The sequence below is a fragment of the Plectropomus leopardus genome, chromosome 14, assembly GCF_008729295.1.
Source record: "Plectropomus leopardus isolate mb chromosome 14, YSFRI_Pleo_2.0, whole genome shotgun sequence".
Taxonomy (NCBI): Eukaryota; Metazoa; Chordata; class Actinopteri; order Perciformes; family Serranidae; genus Plectropomus; species Plectropomus leopardus.
The window spans coordinates 11,057,964-11,077,417 of record NC_056476.1 but is presented as its reverse complement, the minus strand read 5'-3'; the positions used below and the strand labels follow the sequence as shown (position 1 = coordinate 11,077,417).

At 41.3% G+C, this 19,454-nt stretch overlaps 1 protein-coding gene across 1 annotated transcript in view; it reads right to left on the bottom strand.

Moving 5' to 3' along the window:
• The window catches only part of myo10l1 (myosin X, like 1), a 58,787-nt gene that overhangs the window by 3,802 nt on the left and 35,531 nt on the right, over positions 1 to 19,454 (bottom strand). The window contains exons 8-40 of the mRNA XM_042500880.1: positions 19,264 to 19,348; positions 18,900 to 19,006; positions 17,919 to 18,048; positions 17,713 to 17,831; positions 17,453 to 17,599; positions 17,256 to 17,356; positions 16,248 to 16,314; positions 15,975 to 16,067; positions 15,796 to 15,864; positions 15,612 to 15,694; positions 14,944 to 15,046; positions 13,986 to 14,066; positions 13,730 to 13,854; positions 13,458 to 13,587; positions 13,185 to 13,291; positions 12,135 to 12,426; positions 11,158 to 12,024; positions 10,880 to 11,003; positions 10,289 to 10,430; positions 7,700 to 7,804; positions 7,477 to 7,572; positions 7,283 to 7,376; positions 7,079 to 7,134; positions 5,951 to 6,093; positions 4,935 to 5,129; positions 4,639 to 4,796; positions 4,438 to 4,558; positions 2,814 to 2,962; positions 2,532 to 2,680; positions 2,247 to 2,454; positions 1,437 to 1,573; positions 1,174 to 1,297; positions 84 to 434 (exon numbers count right to left, since the gene is read on the bottom strand). Of these exons, the coding sequence (XP_042356814.1) occupies positions 84 to 434; positions 1,174 to 1,297; positions 1,437 to 1,573; positions 2,247 to 2,454; positions 2,532 to 2,680; positions 2,814 to 2,962; positions 4,438 to 4,558; positions 4,639 to 4,796; positions 4,935 to 5,129; positions 5,951 to 6,093; positions 7,079 to 7,134; positions 7,283 to 7,376; positions 7,477 to 7,572; positions 7,700 to 7,804; positions 10,289 to 10,430; positions 10,880 to 11,003; positions 11,158 to 12,024; positions 12,135 to 12,426; positions 13,185 to 13,291; positions 13,458 to 13,587; positions 13,730 to 13,854; positions 13,986 to 14,066; positions 14,944 to 15,046; positions 15,612 to 15,694; positions 15,796 to 15,864; positions 15,975 to 16,067; positions 16,248 to 16,314; positions 17,256 to 17,356; positions 17,453 to 17,599; positions 17,713 to 17,831; positions 17,919 to 18,048; positions 18,900 to 19,006; positions 19,264 to 19,348 (5,058 nt within the window). The remainder of the gene's footprint in view (positions 1 to 83; positions 435 to 1,173; positions 1,298 to 1,436; positions 1,574 to 2,246; positions 2,455 to 2,531; positions 2,681 to 2,813; positions 2,963 to 4,437; positions 4,559 to 4,638; positions 4,797 to 4,934; positions 5,130 to 5,950; positions 6,094 to 7,078; positions 7,135 to 7,282; positions 7,377 to 7,476; positions 7,573 to 7,699; positions 7,805 to 10,288; positions 10,431 to 10,879; positions 11,004 to 11,157; positions 12,025 to 12,134; positions 12,427 to 13,184; positions 13,292 to 13,457; positions 13,588 to 13,729; positions 13,855 to 13,985; positions 14,067 to 14,943; positions 15,047 to 15,611; positions 15,695 to 15,795; positions 15,865 to 15,974; positions 16,068 to 16,247; positions 16,315 to 17,255; positions 17,357 to 17,452; positions 17,600 to 17,712; positions 17,832 to 17,918; positions 18,049 to 18,899; positions 19,007 to 19,263; positions 19,349 to 19,454) is intronic.

Here is a 19,454-nt window from a genome sequence, read left to right as displayed (position 1 = left end):
CACAGGTCACTGAAGAAAGCTCCAAAAACCATCATCAGTCACTCAGAAAGCATTTTAAAGCATTATAATGTACAACCACTGACCTTCTGCTTCTTCAGTGACCCGGTCTTGAAACTTCTCCTCAGGGTACCGTCCAGGAAGCTGGGGGTCTTTCGTTTCTCCGTGCCAACCCCAACTCCTCCCTGTCCTCCTGCCATTCCCTTACCATCTCCTGCTCCTGCTCCAGCTCCTCCTGCTCCACCCGCCGCCCCCACACCCGGCTTGGTGGAGTGGATTATGCGATTGCGGAGACGTCCGATCGGATAAACGCTTCCCAGGCTCCATCCAGCCCGACCTGCACCATCGCCATGGAGATACTGAAGACGTAAAGCAGCCAGGTGCTGCAAAGTCTCCTCTGAGGCTGGGAAGTGACCGCTTATCAAAGACTCATGGGCCTGACGGAGAGAGAAAGACTGTAAGTATATCTGTCTTAAGTACTTTCATTTGTTCATTTTGCAGCAGTGTTGGGGTCACACATACTGATATATAACATTATTTCTCCTACTATAAAAGTAAAACTTTTTTTTAATTCGGGGTAATCATATACAGTTACTGAACTAGTAAAAATATTTGGGTATTTGGGGGATTATTCCCTCGAAGTTTTAACACTTCACGGCTGCTTAATTTGCTTTTATATAAAATTCAATAATCAGCTGTTCCCTTCATAGTATTACTGCAAGGACAAAGGTTGAAAAGAAATTTTAATAAATAGTTCATTTAAGAATGGCCTAGGAGACGGGGTGCTGAAAAAATAAACAAAGAGAATAATGCTATAGATGTTTAATACAACTCAGATAATTCAGCTCCCTGTAAAAAAAAACCTCTTAAAGTTTGAATCTTAAGTTATCAGATAAAAAAAGGTGAGCACATATCTCTGACAAGCCGAGCAGCTTCGGAAAAACACTTATTTGTAACACGAAACTGCTTTATTCAGTGTTTTTACCAGTTTAAATCACCTGCCATGTTTGTTTTGGAGATGAAGAGACCTCTGCAGATAATTCGGCTCATATTTAACCATGAACACTGAAGGAAAGCTAACCAAGAGACGCTTCAGCTGGTAGCAATCTGCAGTCCTCACCACTTGATTCTGACACACTGTTCAGCAATGTGAAGAAAGAAATGCAAGAAAGTAACCTGCTCAAACATGAAAGCAAACTCCACTCCTTCTTTTGGCATGCTCTCTACATCCAAGAAGCAGTAGAGCTTGAAGTAGAGTTTCCATTCTCCTTCCTCCTCCTCTTCTTCGCTGCCTGCCAACCTGGAAAAAAACAGGAGGCACAGCTTAAGTACACATATTGATCAAAACAATCCACTAGTCAGATGGAAATCCCTCTGAATCAGCAAAAAGATGACAGTCAAGACTACCAAACAACTAACAGGAATAGAAACTGAGATACCTTTCAAACTTGGCCAGAACGTCGGCCACAATCACTCTGCTCTCCAGAGCTCGGTCTGTGAAGGAGTTGTGCTCAAACAGAGAAAACAGGTTCTTGCTCTCCTCCATGGCCAAACCTCGGATCAGCTTCTCCACAACCTGCAGCAGCAACAGAAAAACACTGACCAGTTTTTAACAGCACACTGCAGTTCAAACAGGGGGATTTGGTAGGGACAGCAGGGACATGTCCCCACTAGTAACCAGTAACTGCTTAATTGTCTCTGGCAATATCATGATCAATAGATTATCATAAAACCACTGTTGTCCATCAGTGTCAAGTCATTATATTTGATACAAAAGTGGTTAATAGTTCTTGTTGTCTACCACGAGTCCCATCTCCCTAACCCAATATTGCTTATAGGATTGGCTTTGCTGTTTCTTGCTAACACGAGAGGCCAAAGGTACATCTGATTGAATGAAGCCCAAAGCTTCATCAACTTGATGTGTGTGTCGGCGATATGACTCCATCTTTAGATGATCCCAAAAATTGATGAAAAAAGGCACAAATTAGTGCATAAAATATCACCAGAATGGAAGAAATGAAGGGGTTTACACCAAATTTTGTCTTGGGTTTGGACCCAAAGACCCCTTGCTTAATTCAACTAAAACACGCTTAATAGGTGGCCCTCTCTAATGTTGAATAAAACCATGCTCTTTAATTCAACCTTTAACCTTCTGACCTTCAGCTTCTTGTTTTGGGTCTAAAAAAATTAGACTTTTTTTGATCAAGAGGAGGATGTGTCAGTATGTGAGCGTGTATTTTGATGCGCACCTCTCCAGCTGTGGTGTGCGAGTTGATGGAGATCTTGCAGGAGCCTCCTCCGTGGCAGTAGACGGTGGTGCTCATCTCCTGTCTCACCAGCAGAGCGGCGATCTCCTCCTGAGACGGAACAAACTCACGAGTCTTGGTCTTCTTCAGGGACTCCCCGATGAAAGTGCCGTAACGCTCGATCTCCGTTCCGGGATAACGCTCCCGTACCCTGAGAAAGATCACAATTATTACACATTTACCCCATAAGTTATAAGTTAATAAAAGCTAAATCCCTAATGCACACACCTCTTGAGGTGGAAGCGGAGGTATCTGAGAATGGCTCGACTGGGCAGGAAGGTGCAGCTCATGCAGGTGAGCAGGTGCCAGTGTGCACGATTGGCTGGGCTGTTAGGCTGAGGCACATGATTGGTCTGCTTGATCACCTGACAATATACCTAAAAAACAGAAATATGGAGAGCAAATTTGAGAAATCCATAGTTTTAATCAACGTTTGAAGTTTTCGTTTTTACATTTTTTTCTGTTTTTACGTGTTTTCAGTTGTGATCTAGAATAAAATTTAAAAAGTACCTCATCCCTGAGAGGGCGCAGGTCCTGGCAGGTCTGCAGGATGCCCTGGATGATGGGCACTGTGTCTGCCAACGTCTCCATCTCCTGCAGTGAGTTGAAAACTCGCACCGCCTCATCCTGCAGACTGGCATAGCCCTGCTGCCTTTGTACTACACAGACAAGGATGGAGAGAAAAAGGTGAGGTGAAGCTAAAGAGGAGGAAAAACAACATATCGCATATCGAAAATACCAAAGGTGGCAGCAATACCAGCAGCAGAAATGACATACAAGATTATGGTGATATTTAGAGGTTTGTGATTTAAAAATAAATGCTAAAATTGATATTCAGCATCCAAATCATGGAAATTTGCAAACTGTTTTGTGATCTTTGTGCTAAAAATTTAATGCTTGAGTGCACAGAAGCACTCATAGCACAGAGCTTTTACAGTTTAAAGGGATAATTCACCCAAAAATGAATATTCAGTCATTAGTCATCAGTAGTTTTTAATCTGACAAAAGGACTTGTTGCTTACTGCTAACTCCAGAAGTCTGTGTGTGTGTGTGTGTGTGTGTGTGTGTGTGTGTGTGTGTGTGTGTGTGTGTGTGTGTGTGTGTGTGAGGAGGCTTCCAGGTTGCATGTAAACATTGTGTGCAGAACCACAAGCTCTCATTGGTCTCGTGCGAGTGTACAGACATGAACACAACTCCTTCACAAGGAGCTATAGGCCAAAAAACATGGCAGGAGTGACCTCTTTTTAAAACATCATGGCACCTCGGGCTTCAGGATACTTGGATAACTTTAGATAAGCAGTATGGAGACTTTTGTGGTTTTATTATGCATTTGTTTTTAAACATTTGACTCCCGGTCATCATTTGCTTCAACTGTTTGAGAGATGAGTGCAACGCCTTTGCCCTCTGGCAGTGTTTTGTGAACTATAAAACTTCACCCAACTGAGATAGTGAGATAATGAGTGAATTTTCATTTTTGGGTGAGCTATCCCTTTAAGTGAAAGCTTTGGTTTGACCTGCAGAGGGCAGTATTATATATGGAGGCTTCTAAAGCACAAAATTGTCAAGGCAGAAGGAGAATACGAGGAAGGAAGGTTGTTTTGGGGGTTTTAGCTTGCTAAATTAAAGGACTCTTCTCATTTCTCTATTTTGTGCCTCCCAATCTCCTCTCTCCTCAGTCCTCCTGCCTGTGACCTGGATCTCATCACATATTCTTAAAGATTGTGTCAATTCCTAAATCAGAGGATAGAGGAGGCTTTCTAGGGGAATTATGAATGAAGATACACAGGTGTATAAGTCTTTTCAGCACCTGTGAAATATAGGAGGCATGACACACGGCTTCAATATGCAAGCTTGATTTAGATTAAATGAACATAAAATAAAAGAGCTGTCATATGCTCATCTGAAAGAGATGTTACAGCGGTATTCTTTAACAACACAAAAGGCTGATTATGCAGTTGTCACAAGTCACATTAAATTGACATCGCCTCTGAAACACTGATTTTTTAAAAAGCCTGTCGCCTCAACTCCTCTTCTCTCGTTACTCTTCCCTACCTCGTTCACTCACATCTCAGGTGCAAGGGACAAATCTTGGATGCACAAACAGAGAAATGCTTAGAGGAGCGAGTTTACTCACGGCTGGTGACCTCTCCGTAAGGGAGCGGCAGTAGAGGGGAGTGCAGAGGATGCTGTGTGTATCTGAGGATGGGGTTCCTCCTGTACATCTGCTCCACGATGTCTGGGTTCACGCTGTTCTCCTGAGACACAAAAAGCTCAAATTCAGTTTAGGAATGAGTGTGTTGATGACTTTTAATCTGCTTACTTCACAGGTGTGTACCTTGATGTCTCTGATGAGCTGCAGAGTCGGGGTCTCTATCGGGGTCTTGCTGTCGATGACTCCCTGTATGGCTGCCGTCCACCTCATGGCCTCGTTCAGCATCTTAGTGTAGAGACGGTAGGAATGCTTCCTCCCGTACACGATGATGTTCCAGTAACCTGTTAAAAAAGTAAAATACATTACTACTCACATGTCAAACCAGAATTATCTCTTAACACGCAGTCTCAAACCTCCTGCGTTTAATCCTGGATTAAAGCTGCCCTTTCTGCCTTCTCCGTTCACTTCTCCTCCCTCACCTGTCTCCCGGTGCACGCGTTCATCCGGCTGAATGACGGAGCAGAGGGAGTTAAGGACCAGAGTTCCCATCTTGGAGGAGTTTCGCTCCGAGCTCTTGTAGTAATCCAGGGAGTTGTGGGTCAAAACAAACCAGCGCTTCTTCAGCTTCAGGGAGGTGCTCTTAGCATTCGTCTTCATCTCTTTTTGCAGCCAGCCTGAAAGACGACACGGCAGGAGAGCGGGGAGGGAAAGTAGAGGAAGAATTTAATAGATTTGTACAGGAACTGCAGGGATGAACGATTACTCAATATCATCATTTATCCTCAAGCCTATTTGTACAAAACGAAATCTAATATTTAGACATTTTCAGCCAAACTCTGTCATAACATGGGCTCTTAAATGCTTGAGAGCATGAAAATAGCGTCTGAAGAATCTTGTATAAACAATTTCACATTTCTAATCAGTATTGGGAAGGTTATTTTCAAAATGTAATAGGCTACAGACAACTAGTTAACCTGTTAAAAATGTATTTATTCATCAGTGCCATGTAACTTATTACATTTGATGACTTTTTAAATATATGGCTTAAACACGGCAAACAAGCTGAAATTTGTGCCAAAAAAGCATCCCGGCAAAAAGATGTAAAGCAACAGAATGAATGTTTTATTCAGCATATAATAATTTTACTGAAAAGATTATTTTCATGTGTAGCCCCTTTTTAATCACCAACATTTTGATCAGTAAGTGATTTAATTACATATTTTTCTCATCAAGTGTAACTGATTAGATTACAATTTATTTTGTAATTTAATTACTGTAACTTGTTACATGTGACTAGTGACTAGTGAATTATTTATGATATTGCACGTATTTAACCTAATGTTGCTGAACTTGTTTCAAAACATATGTCTCGTCTCTTCTAAGGCCCTGATACAAAATTTAAAACACTAATTATAACCATCTATCCCAGACCCTGTGTTACATGGCTTATAATAAATACACATTTTCTTTAAAAAGTGGTGAAATGGGTTCTCACCTCTGACAAGGAACTCCTGGCCGTCTATCCTGGCGTCTCCTTTGGGTTTCTGCAGCAGACTGATCCAGTGATGCATCTCCTCCGGTGTGTCGCTGTTGCAGTGGATCACGCGGTTGGCCGTAATGATGACAAAAGAGTTTGGCCTGCAAAGGTCAAACAATAGGCTTTTAAAATATAAAATCCACCTTCAGACACTTAAAAGGTAACTTGAATATTTTTCAGCTTTCCCATGTTTTTGTGTCTCAGTGACTGATGGAGACAATTTTAAACGAGAGAGCTGCAACTGGCAGCTGCTGCAAAACACACTGCAATGTAACCACTTTCAGAGGTTGTGCACCGTCAATTTACACTAAAAACACTTGTTTTTGCCACTGACAGGCTCAGATTGTTATTCTGAATGTCTAACAGCATTATGGAAAGGATCCCTACAGATATTCTGTATACCTATTTTGTTCAAGAGTAAGATCCTTTTATTTAATATGGAACAGCCCTGTAATCGCTCTTGCAAATCCCCCAGACTCCATTAAAAAAAAAAAAAAAAAAAGGATTTCATCATTGTAAAACACACTTCAGTGAAAGAAGAAAAACCATCTTATTTCGTCTTTTCACTGTTCCAACAATTACCAACTCTGGTTACGTTGAAAAAAAACCTTAATTCACCCAGTTTGATGTGAAAATACGCTGACTGTATTCTTGCTAAAATTACTGTTTATTTGAATAGAGCCTGGTGGGATTGTCAATGGGGATTTCAGGGCTGTTTCTGGTTAATTATCTCCTTTTTTTGTTTTTTTTGTTTCTTTTGCTTTTTAACATATTTTATGCTCTTATCATTATTTTCTAATATTGCAAAACTTCAGGTATAGTTGTTTGTGTTATCCTTTTATTGTGTCTGTATTATTTCAATTTTGCCTTGTGATGTACTTTGGGCTGCATGTGTGTAAGAGAGTTGCTACATAAATTAAGTGATTTAAACAAAAAGGATCTTACTTTTTAACAAAAATATCTATCTCTGCAGGGTTCATTTTCTGTCCTGCTTTACACCAATATGAAAAACATGAACAAAAAAAAAAAGATCATTGACAAAGTGAATCAGCATTTGCTTCATTTTTGGTGACTGATCCAACTTACCGATCCGGGTTATCTGAAGCACAAACGGAGTCAATCAGCCCCACGTCCAGAGTTCCCTGAAGGATGAAGAATTTAAATTATGAATTTATGAATCAATGGGGTCCACAGTGACATGTTAGCAAACTTAACAAAAAGTAAAATTGCACATTGTACAGTTAAAGCCACAAAGAGGAAAGTTATTGGTGTTGTGTTTAACAAACTGACCACGGCGTTCTTTGGGTTGGCCTGTTCGTGGGACATCTCCAGCAGCTGCTCAGGAGTGCACACACGCACCTTACTGAGCACATTAAACCAGCCGCTGCACAGAAACACAGAGGCATCGTCACACGTTAGAATATATGAATCTACTCAGTAAATTGTTGCAGTTATTAACAAAATCACTCAAGTCTCCGCCTCACCTCGCATCCTCTGGAGACTCAGCAAACACCTGATAGGTCCTCTCGTCTGTCACAATGTTCAGAGCGTTCTCCTTTTCATGATTGTTCACTATTTCCCTGTGAAAACACAGAAAGTACACATGTCTGAAACAGGCAGCAGATGTCTAGAAAACAGAGAAACAGTGAATAAGGGGACTGTGTTTTGTATTTGTGTTTTTACATTAAAGTTTTATGGAAATCTTACTTGGCAGCTCGGATGTCGATGGTTCCCTTCAGCTTCTCCTCACTGTCGTTCTCGTAGTACATCAGCTTGCTGTCTCTCAGCACAAACCAGCGCATCTTCCAGTTTCTGAGGAAGAAGAAACACAATGAAAACAACAGCCAGAACAATCCATTCTAGACTGTCAAGATTTATGTGACTCTATCAGTGATACATGCATGTACTGGCATCTGTCTTTATGTCTTAAATACAATTTAACTTAGCTTCTGTATATAGATAGCATCTGTTGTACTGTGTCAGTGTCATTTCAAAAGCGTTTTTAATGTATGGTTCTGGATTATCTTTTTGACTGTAGAGTAGTAGTGCTCAAGTTCTTTCTTTACTAAATAAAATATTGCACATCTGTAATGTTAACTCCCAGAACCTCTGTGAAAAGGTAACAGTAAAATCTCAGAACATTATATTATGAATCTGATTATTCTTTCAGCAAAATTCCATATACACAAATCCATATTTAGCATGGCTAGGCCTTTTTTAATGTTTGAGCATGAAACCAAACAATACATTAGAACAATCTCCCCTTCCAGAGCAAAAAGGCTATCAAGACGGTAAATATGTCTACATCCTTTGGTATTGTCATTTAACCTTTTGAAACCTGGGTAAAATGCAGCATTTTTTTCAAAAACATGGAAAAAAGGGCATGAAGCAACTTGGTAAGAAATGTTCTACAAATTGCAAAAAAAAAAAAAATAGTTGATTTAGAATTTAAAAAAAAGTTTTTTAAAGCTAAGGAAAATATCTGGGAAAAAAACAATTATGATAATTACATATTTAAAATTATGTTATAAGATCATATTTTTTATAAAACGTTTTTTCCAAGTCTTGTTTGCCATGTTTTTTTGTTTTTAAACTAATTTTCTCTTGAATTTCGCTAATTGCCTTCTACCCATGATTTTGAAAGAAATCAAAGCAATTTGGTCAGGTTTCAAAGGGTTAAATTTATATCCTAGTCTGGTTTTGTAATTGCATATTTCTTATCCCCTGGCATCATTTGTCTGTTTATACATGTTTTAGTTTTCTTACCTCTCTCTGACAATATGCACATGTACATTCTTTTTGTACAAGAAAGAAAGGAAAAGAATAAAAAAAAAATTTAAAGCAAAAAAAGTATTTGTGGCCGTCTCACAAGAAAGAGAAGCTGTCCAGCAGACTGGACCGATCTACATCTGTCAATAAAGAGGGGGGATACGAGCGGCCCCTCCCACCTTGGACTGATCCGCGTTTTCGTTGAATCTGATTGGCTCTTCTTTAACCTGCAGAGTTCTCACCTGGCGGAAGCTTTTTAAAGTAATTTGCAAAAACGGCGACAAGAACGACGACGGAAACTGAGAAAGAAACGTGCGCTGCAGGAAAATTACGCAAAATATTGGAGCAGTGTGCGGCTACACCCGTGACTGCACTCCCAGACATCAGGAGAAATCTGTTGTGAAGTATGCGGAGGACACCACCATCATCGGCCGTATTACAAACAACCATAAGAGTTCATCCTGGGAGGAAATCAACAATCATGCAGAGAGGTGCACAGTGAACAACAGCTGCTCAACATCAGTAAAACCAAGGAGGTGATTTTATAAAGAAGGAGGCAAAGACACACACCCCTGTCTACATCAGTGGAGCTGAGGTGGAGCAGGTGCAGGTTTTTCAAAAATGACACTAAATCTTCCGTGTACCTCGTAAATTGACAAATCTTTTCCGCGTTGGAAGCTGTGGACATTATTATCCGCTTGGACACTGATGACTGCAGGACTGCTGCAGGTGATGTGAGGTAGGACAGTCTCCATTTGTTTGGTGGAGGGGGGGTTGAGAAGGTATAGGCCTGTATACCTTGGTGGGTGGTTGTTTATGTCTCCACGTGCTTTAATTTTCACAATAAGCTGTGTGTGTTTATGTCTTATTACACACAAAAAAGTGTCTTTACTGTGTTCAGCACCTTCATATTTTCTTCATACCATAAAAACTGGATTGGTGTTTTAGAAAAGGCTTCTCCATCTCTAAGTCTAAGGCTAAATTTTAGTCACGGTGTAATATCAAACTATTGTTCTTTTCCTGGAGGACTAACTTAATGCCTAATTGGTGTTATAGCTTTGTGAGCCTTCTTTTAAGCATACCATATGTTGTCTCTGCATGTCCAGGTCCCACGTTGAATTGAGTTTGTTTTGATTTTGTCCTTTAATATTTCAGCAGTGTGTTATGTGTTGGCTGTGACAGAATCAAACCAAAGCAAACACCAAACATAGTCAGTTATGATGAGCTGGCTGTATATCAAATCTTCAGCTTTTCACCTTGTTGATGTAGATTATTAACCTGGATTTGAGAGGTAAAATCTCAGTAAAGTCACAGAGCACCACTTTGAGAGGGACACTGAAGTCCTCCAGCACTACACAGGCCTCAAAGCATTGGGTTAGAAGTACACTAAATATGACTAGGACACCTCATGCAACACAGATGGTCATGCACACGCTAATTATTCACATCAGATCTGTACTGGACAGCACTTTAAAAAGAGTTTGTGGTTTAAGTAGCATGCAGGCTGCACTCAGTAACAACTACAACAACCTGCGGGAGAGAGTGGACAGGCCTCCTCCCTTCTTGTAGAGCCAGCCAGACTTTAGAGACTCTTGTTTGGAGCGAAACCACATGAAGGTTTCATCCTTCAGCACACACCAACGTCTCCTCCATGGGATCATCAGACCAGCTGAGGGAGCAGAGAATAAAGAATTAATGTAATGAAAATAAAATTCAAAAGGTGGAGAGGCTTTAACTTAAAAATGAGACCGGAAAAAAAGTTTCAAAACAAGGGATCCACCAAATTAAAGGTCGAAAATCACAATTAGACGATATCCGCCTTGTTGACTGTCGACCCATCAGCAAACAATATTACATATACTGATGGCAGTGTTGTGTGTGTGTGTGCATGCGTGCATGAGTGTGTGATATCAATTTTGCACAGCAAAAATGAACTACAGTTACAAATAAAGTAGCTCCTTTTTATAAAGTTTTATAAAAACCTGTTATAAAGTTAATTATGGTATGTTATTTTTATTGTCATTTCGTCATATCATACAGCCCTTGTATGGGTTATTGGCAAATTGTCATTTTAAACACTGGTGCATCCTTATTAAACACAGATTTTTTTTTACTCACCCTTCATGTAGAGGTAGCCGTGGAAATATGGCGGTCCATTCCCGTTCAGCAAAGTCACTCTGCCATTAGTCACTTCTTCATCAGTGTCCATCATTCCATCGTGTTCATCGTCACTGTCTGCATACTGCAACATCAATAGTAACAATTAATTTTGTATATAATAACAAATGCATGCAAATTCAGGTCATTACATCATGATTTTTAAATTTTCGCTGCGTAGCTGCTCATACATATCTGCGTGCACGCGTGTGAGGATGCGTGTGAGTGTGTGTCCTCACAGAGTCAGAGCTGCCTCTGTAGGACTCGATGCTGGCGTTCGTGCAGGTCGACTTCCTCGGGTGCTCGTCATCCGTCACTGCAGCGCTCCCTCGGTTGCTCCCTGATACGGAGCTGTCGTCTCCTGCAGTGACGGACCCCTCCTCATCCTCTTGGTCGTAATCTGACTCGGTGTCTGCCGGCATGCTGTAGATGGGCTCCTCCCCGTCCACCAGGCTGTCCACCATGCTCACCTTCCTCTCCTGGTCTGGCTTGGCTCCATCTTTTTTCTCCCCGTCTCCTGGGGGAGGTGGTGGTGGTGGAGGAGGAGGAGGAGGAGGTGGTGGAGGGCCAGCGGAGCCATCTCCAGGTGGAGGTAGAGGAGGAGGGGGAGGAATTCCAGCAACAGGTGCACCATCTGTGGGGAGAGGAGGTGGCGGAGGAGGTGCAGGAGGGACTGTCCCCTCTGCAAAAGCAGGCGGGGGAGGTGGGAGGTGAGCAAATATGTCCTGATCAATTGCATCGGTCTCAGCAGGAGGAGGGAAGTCTGGGAGCGGGATGCACTCCTCCTCAGCATGAAACCCTTCGTCCACCTCCTCTTCCTTGGACGCACCTCTGCTGGCAGCTTTTGGAGCTTTCGCTTCTGCAGCAGGCTTGGCTGCGACTGCTCCCAGTGAGGGGTCCACGCCTCCGAAATTCAGGAGGTCGATGAGCTCCGTGGCTTTGCGGGACGCCTCCTTCTTCATCCGTTTCAGCTCGGCGTCCCGGCGCAGCTGCAGCTCCTGTTTGGAGGACTCGCACAGCTGGGACACCTCGTCCTCTCTCTTTTTCTGCAGGCGCTCGATCTCTCGCTCCAACTGGAGGATCTCCTCCATCTGCCGGGCCTCGTTCTATATGAGAGGAGAGAAGAGAAGGAGCATATTGAACGTTTGCTTTATTCTTTAAATCATCAGGAGAAGATGTGATATCAAGTTTTTTAGAGTTAGAGAAAAAAACGTACTGAAGCAGCAGCACTGTCATCTTCCTTCTTCGGCGCTCCTTCACTGACTCCCTCTTGCTTCCCTTCGCCTGCCATCTTCTTCTCCTCCTCCTCTTTCTTCTTCTTTTCTTCCTCCGTCTTCTTCTTCTCCTCTCTGAGCTTTCGGACTCGAGTACGTGCCACCTGGCCTCGCCGGTGTCTCTGCAGCACCAGCACTGCCTTGCGCTGCTTCACGAACCGCTGGCGTTGGATGTGTCTTCTGAGGTTTTTCTGGAGAGTGACGACACTGGTGCGGACACGCTTGAAGTGCTTCCTGTGGACAAAATGGGAACAGATATAAAACTAGAAGAAGTGCACTCAGTAGAAAGATCTCCTCCAGGCCACTCTAGACGGTTCTTTTAACACCAGCAGATGTGGCACAGTGCGTGTCAGAAGTATTTTTGATGGACCTGTTGTACAGAGCAGATTGAGTTTTCCTCAGTCCTCAATATAGATCTGATATTATTGCAAGGTTGAATTTATTTTTAACAACTCAAACAAAGACATAAATCTTTGGAAAACCGGGTCGCAACAGCATCTGGTGAAGTTGTCCCTCCAGGCTTCCTTATAGTCAAGATAACGGCAAAGATAACAAAATATGTTGACTCTTGTCATCTTGTATCCTGCCTAACTTTGGTGGATCATAACAGATCGGTTGTGGAATTAATCTGCAGATGCTTCAGTCTTTTAGTCATGACAAAGGTGACAATGTGACCTGCAATTGATGATAATTCATGTAGGTTTTGGCTGATTTGATTTCCACAAAACTTGCGGCCACTATCGAAAAGTTCATGATGGAATAAAACAGGTTCAAACAAGTACAAATCTGTGCAATCCTGATAGGTCCTTGAGCAGCAGGACTAATGCACAGACTAAATGTGCGCACAAAATATTACGCTGACTCAATAGTTTGCGGCTTTAGCTGCATATAGATGGATACACACACTCACACGCAGGCTTACACTTTGTGGAGATAAGACAGTGAGTCCTGGCTCACAAAAAAAGTGTTAGATTCTACTAGGATGCTCTTACTTGGCAGAGAAAGTTAGCAGATGGGCTCGAATTATCATGGCAGCCTGACTTCGGACTTCATCCCTGTCTTTCTCCAAACGCTGCTCCAGAGACTCTTTCATAAACACCTGCAGAACGAAGGTGAAGGTTAGCAGGAAAGACATTGAATATAATGTAGAGAAAACCTATTGAATGACGGATCAAACGTGCATTGTTGCAAGTTGTTTCAAAATTTCAGTCATGACAGCTATCTAGAATCAGTAAGGGGTGTTGCCAAAAACTTTCAAATCGTACCTTGGTCTTGCCCAGCTGCCACTCTTTCTTGGTCTTGTCATATTTGGTGAGAAGGTCTGTACTTTTCTTCTTATCGTCTCCTGCTGCTGCTGCTGCTGCTGATGATTTCTCTTTCATAATGATTTTATACCTGGCAAGCAGAAAAGACAGGACAAGTTGTGAGGGACAAAACAAAAGAGAGATCTCAGCAGAAAGGGGTGAAAATTCAGAGACACGCACACAAACACACACAAGATGAAAGATAAGATAAAAGTAGATTCAGAGATTATTACCTAGAGGAGAAATCTTTGAAGGTTCTGCGGACCGGGAACCCGGCCCGACGGATCTTCACAGTCTCCAACATCCCAGAATATCTCAGCTGGTTCAGGACGACCTCTGGGTCAAACACATTTGGATTCTACGAATAAAATAAGAAAAATTATTCAACATGAAACTGAAACTTCATGGCGTGATTGTCAATCAGGCTCTGAGACAACATTCATTTGAATTTAGGAACTTAGAAGAGGTGTGAGACAGAAGCAGACTGACCTTTTTCATGTTGGGCTTAATGCAGCGGATGAAGAAAGGGTTGGACACGCTCAGAGTGGCCATGAGAGCATGAAGGGAGTCCTGAGGTGATGGAAAGAAATTTATTTCGTATGGCATTAAACAAAATTACCATAATAAGTCCCTCAGTGAACATTACATGTAAGAGAGGAAAACCCTTGAAAAATAGTCTGTTCAAAGAGCTCATTTTTAGCACTTAAATCTTCGTGGTGCTGAGGCTAGTCATTGAATCTCTTAGCTGAGCAACAGATCATTTAATCATTTAATATATCAACGAACAATGCTAATATTTACTGTTTTCAATTTAAAATTCAGGATGTGTGCTGCTTCTCTTTTTTATGTCACTGTTAAGTGATATTTGTATTTTGGACTGTGTGTTAAACTAAAAAAGAACATTTTAAGATGTCATCTAAGGCTAATTTCTGACATTTTTAAGACTAAGCATAACTATACCCTCAGCTCCCTGCGGTGCTTAGCTCTAGACTCTTCATTATGTGCTGGTTGTTATGTTGGGTCAGGCTGTTCTCATGCACTGTTTGTACTTGTACCTATGAAAAGTAATCCAGCAGAATTTGTATATCACCCACATACTCATGGAGACTGCCATCAGGGGACCAGTGTGCTGACGTGAGTAAAGAAGGACGTAGTATAAAGAGTGACAGTCTTCGTAAAGAGGCAGGTTGAGGTGGTGGATTGGTCAAACAGACACAGGACTCTCCCCCAGGGTGACCGGTGTTCATGTACCATGTCAAACATAGTGAACTTTGAGTTCTTTAAAGGTATGTTTTCACCATGTTTCTCTCCCTAAACCTAACCTATGAAGCTTTACATAATTACGCCATCAGTAGGGATATCATTCGTACTGCTGATTATATATTATGTTATTATGATTATACATTGGTTAGGTATCTAATAATCCTAAACTACTTGCATCACTTACCCTGAACTGGGAGCTCACGGTGGGTTTGCGTCTGGCTGTTCCCATCTTCTCCTCATTATTCCTGCTGCCGACCTTCTCAAATAAGTCGTAGATGAAGTCCAGCCTGAGAGGCAACAGAAATATGACGGATTACAGATCTGCATATCATAAGTTTTTCAGTGGAAATACTAAGGATGATCAACTTTAGAAGGTAAAAAATCAAGCACAGAAATGAGCTAAAGATGGATAATGTAGACATTTTCATAGAAGTTTCACCTGTTTTTACACTGAAATCTGTGAGCCACAGTTTTACGGGTTAGCGTTCACAAATTCTGACACGTCACAGACCTTAGCAAAACACTGTTACTCTACCCTTTATATAACTCAAATTATATAGGTTGAAGGTAAAAACTTATTTGATTCTTGCCACTTTGTTCTCTAAGCCCATCAGAAACACTTTTTTACTTTTATCACTAAAAGGTTGGCATTTGACAATTTTTGGATTCTAGCTTTTTACCCAATGACAGCTTAATGCTAGTCATTGAAGAACAAATTGACATCAAATATTTATATCAGATCAAAAATGTAAAAAGAAATCAACTTCAATAACTGAACTGATTACTCAAAACAATCTCAGGACTTATTACAGTCCCAGTAAACTATCAGTTTAATGTAAGTGAAAGTCCTGCCTGCTGTCCTTGAGCATGTTGAGGATGTCATCTCTGAACGTGTCTCTGTTCTTCTCCAGGATCCCTCTAACATCATACAGGACCTGACAAAGACACACACATTCATTATTAATAAATCTCAGACTTCACACAGTAACAAATGCAGTCTGTTAACATGAAGCAGCTCAGTTAGTGCGTTACTCACCTCCCCGGCATAATGTTTGATACCAAACTGATACTCAGCAAGTCTGGGCTTAACATAGTAAGGGTTTGTCTGCAGAAAACAGGAAAGAAGTGCAAAAAAAATGAAACATAATGTGGCATTTAATACCAGCACAGCAGTGTGTGTGTGTGTGTGTGTGTGTGTGTGTGTAAATAACTCACAGAGTGTCGGCTGTGCAACTTCTCCAACAGAGTGAAGTCAGTTCCTTTGGGGAATCGACTTTCTTCATTCACAAGTGCCAGCAAACCCAGTTTCTAAGAGACAGAAAAAAAAACATCATGTTCTCGCATCAGCACCACTTTCTAAGACATCAATTACATTAGTTTCTAGAGAGCGTCTGAAGCAGCCAACAGCCACTATTTTAACTCATTTCCACCCAAAGCTGATTGACGAAAACTGAACTTTTTGTATTAAAAGTCACGACAATTTCCTACCTTCTCTATCAGGTCGAGGCACTCTGCATTGTCCATCCAGTCTATGGCGTCCCACTGGACACCTTCCCTGTGGAGAGTCAACCAAAAAGATTCATACATGGCACTAACTTTAGACATTTCTCAGCTTAACAGAAAATAGTATAAAGGACACAGTTTTGTAACTCTGTTCAACTAAACATGGGCAGCTTATGAGACAGTGGGCCCCTGGGCACAGACATGCCAAGGGCCCCACCACCTCTCTTACATAGGAGTGACACACACAGACTTTATGGTTGTTTTGCATCTTTTTGTTGTAATACTACTACTACTACTACTACTACTACTAACTACTAATAATAATAATAATAATAATAATAATAATAACTTTATTTATATAGCACCTTTAAAAAACAGTTGTTTACAAAGTGCTTTGACAAACAAAACAAAGGCAGGAACTCAGAGAATAATAAAATAAACATCAACAAACAGAGGAAGGTCAAACAAAGAGGCAAGAATAAAATGGTATAAAAAAAGTCAACAAGAATAAAGCAAATTAAAGGAATAAAAGTCATAAAACAGGCAGATCTCGAAAGGCAGTTTGTGCTAAATGAGTACAGTATTAGAAAATATAATTGCAACAAAAGACTATAAAAATAATGTATGATAGCATAAAGGAAGATGACATCACATCAGGGGATAAAGCAAAGATACGTTAAAAAACAAACAAATAAGAGATAGATCAACAAAAAAATAAATAAAAAAATTGCGCCATTATGCCGCCTCTTCGTTCTGTAAATAATGTCCGATCGTGGAAAGGGGACAGAGTGGTTTCGCCTTTAAGCTGTCACAGGAGGTAGTATCAGCGCAGAAACGATGTCTGTACACACATAACGGCCGGGAAGATGGGACCATGGGCAGGATGGGTGTGACGTTTTGATGGCGTGTTATGTGTGCAACATAACATGGGAGATTTAAAAAGCAGCTTTTAGTTTGTAGCAGGGGTTTGTAGATGGATAAAATGTATGTTACCTGTTGTACTCGAGCTGCTCCAGAGAAAAGATATGCTTGTTGAAGTACTCCTGAAGCTTCTCGTTGGCGTAGTTGATGTTAAACTGCTCGAACCGATTCACCTGGAAGCAAAGACACGTCTCGTGTACAGATCTGCACGCATGTGGATAAGTGGTACACAGAAAACCGCTTCGAGCAAAACAACTCAAAGTTCTGACCTCAAAGTTCTCAAAGCCAAAGATGTCGAGGATGCCAATTGATTTAAAGTTTTCCTTCCCCTTGATCTTCTGATTGATCTTGAGGATGATCCAGGAGAAACACTGCGAGTATAACGCCATGGCAACAGAGTCCCGGGAATCCACGGCCTGTAGGTATGAGACAGAAACCCGAGGGGGAGCGTGAGTGTGTCGGGAAGAGCCAGAGATCGATAGAGAGATGGAGAATAAATGTGTGGATATATATGTGTATGCCTGCTGACCTGCTCTATAGTGAGTGGAGAGCAGATTTCCTCTCCTCTGAGGATTATGGAGCGCTGAGTCAGGACTTCAGACAGCTGGAAGGCGTCCAGCCCCAGCAGCTCGCTGGCATTAGTGACCACTGAAAGATGAGCAAAAATGTATTTCACTTCTGCAACACAACTTCTCAACTTTTACTTTCCCTAACTTGCTTCAGCCGTGCACCAACCTTGCTTGGTGGTGATCTGGGCTCCTCCTGCAGTCATGAACTCGATGTTTCCCAGCTGTAAGACTCCCGACAGCAGCTTAAACATGTCTCTGATCTCCTCCTCTGTGAACTGCAACACCTTCAGCGCCTCCTACACACAGAAAAAATCACAAGGAAAGAGATTAGGTGCTACCAAAAGCAGAAGTGTTTTTAACACTTCTATCTCAGCCACTATGGCCGCTGATTCAGCATCAAAGCACGACTCACAGAGGTTTGATAAATGGTGTTTTTTGGACTTTACAAAATTTTCTGCTTATTTACAAGAAAAAAAACTCCAAAGACGGCACTTATAAATCTAGGAAAGGGTGTATATTTAGGGACATTTAAGGGAGATAATTTCTATCAGTTGTACTTCATGTAATGCTAGGTTGCATTCGATTAAGTCAGATCTGTATAGGTCCACATATGAAAGATGCCAAAAGCAAAGCTGAAAAGATCAGATTACTTGTGATTCGTGCTGTTTGCACTATTGTGAAATAACAGATTGGAGCCATAAATGAGCAATAAAATCAGATTTGGGCCACTTAAACCTGCAGTTTGAACGTGGCCTATGTCTGTTAGTTTTGTAATTACGGTTAAATAACAACCACATTGTGATCCAAATTAAAAGTTTTGTCTTCCAAGATGCCTTTTTGAATTCAATGGGAGTCTGTTCATATCATACAGACAAATGGAATAACAAAACGAAGAACAAGCTTTTTACTGGAGGTAAAAAGCTTGTTGAGGTTAAGAACTTGCATAGACAGCTGTTGTTTAGTGTGGCTCGTTTCATCCTAGAAAATCACTTTAGATTACAAAGATAACTGACAGTAATGGATCCTTTTTAGTTTGATCATTTCTTCTTCCACATCAGCTTTTGTCCCCGGGAAATGTTTGAAAACTTAAATATTGACAAAGACAGGACATGAGAAAAGACAAACAGAGTGAAGCAGTCAAACTGACCATAACACTGTTATACAGCTCTTTGTCGTTCAGGCTCTTGTCCTTCAGACATCCTGATTGGCTGAGGTAGTGGAAAGATTCGGGAGGGTCCTCCAGGAAGTATAGGCCTGATAGAAGAGATATATAATGTCAGGGTGATACTGGGAGAGATCCACATTAAGGCACTTAACTGCACTTAACTGTGTAGTGTGTGTGGAGTCAGTCTGGAAACGTTGCAGTGAAATTACACAAACATGCACATATTGATGTCTTTGTATCTCCAGATTTTCCCGTTTGTTATAAATGCATTGCGAATACTGTTTCTTTATGGCCGACACATCAAACCTTCAAAACAATATCTGAACATGTGTATGCTTTTTCTTACTTTTATGGTCTTTGCTAGCGCCCGCCAGCAAAGCGTAGAAGATGTGGTAGTTTCGTTCTCCGGGGTTTTGTCGTACCACTCGGTTCTAGAGCAAAATCAATCCAGGAAAGCCAACGTTAAACATTTCATCATTATTCACAGTACAGAACTGACAAATCACTCCTAATGTATTTTAAACTTGATATGAGGCG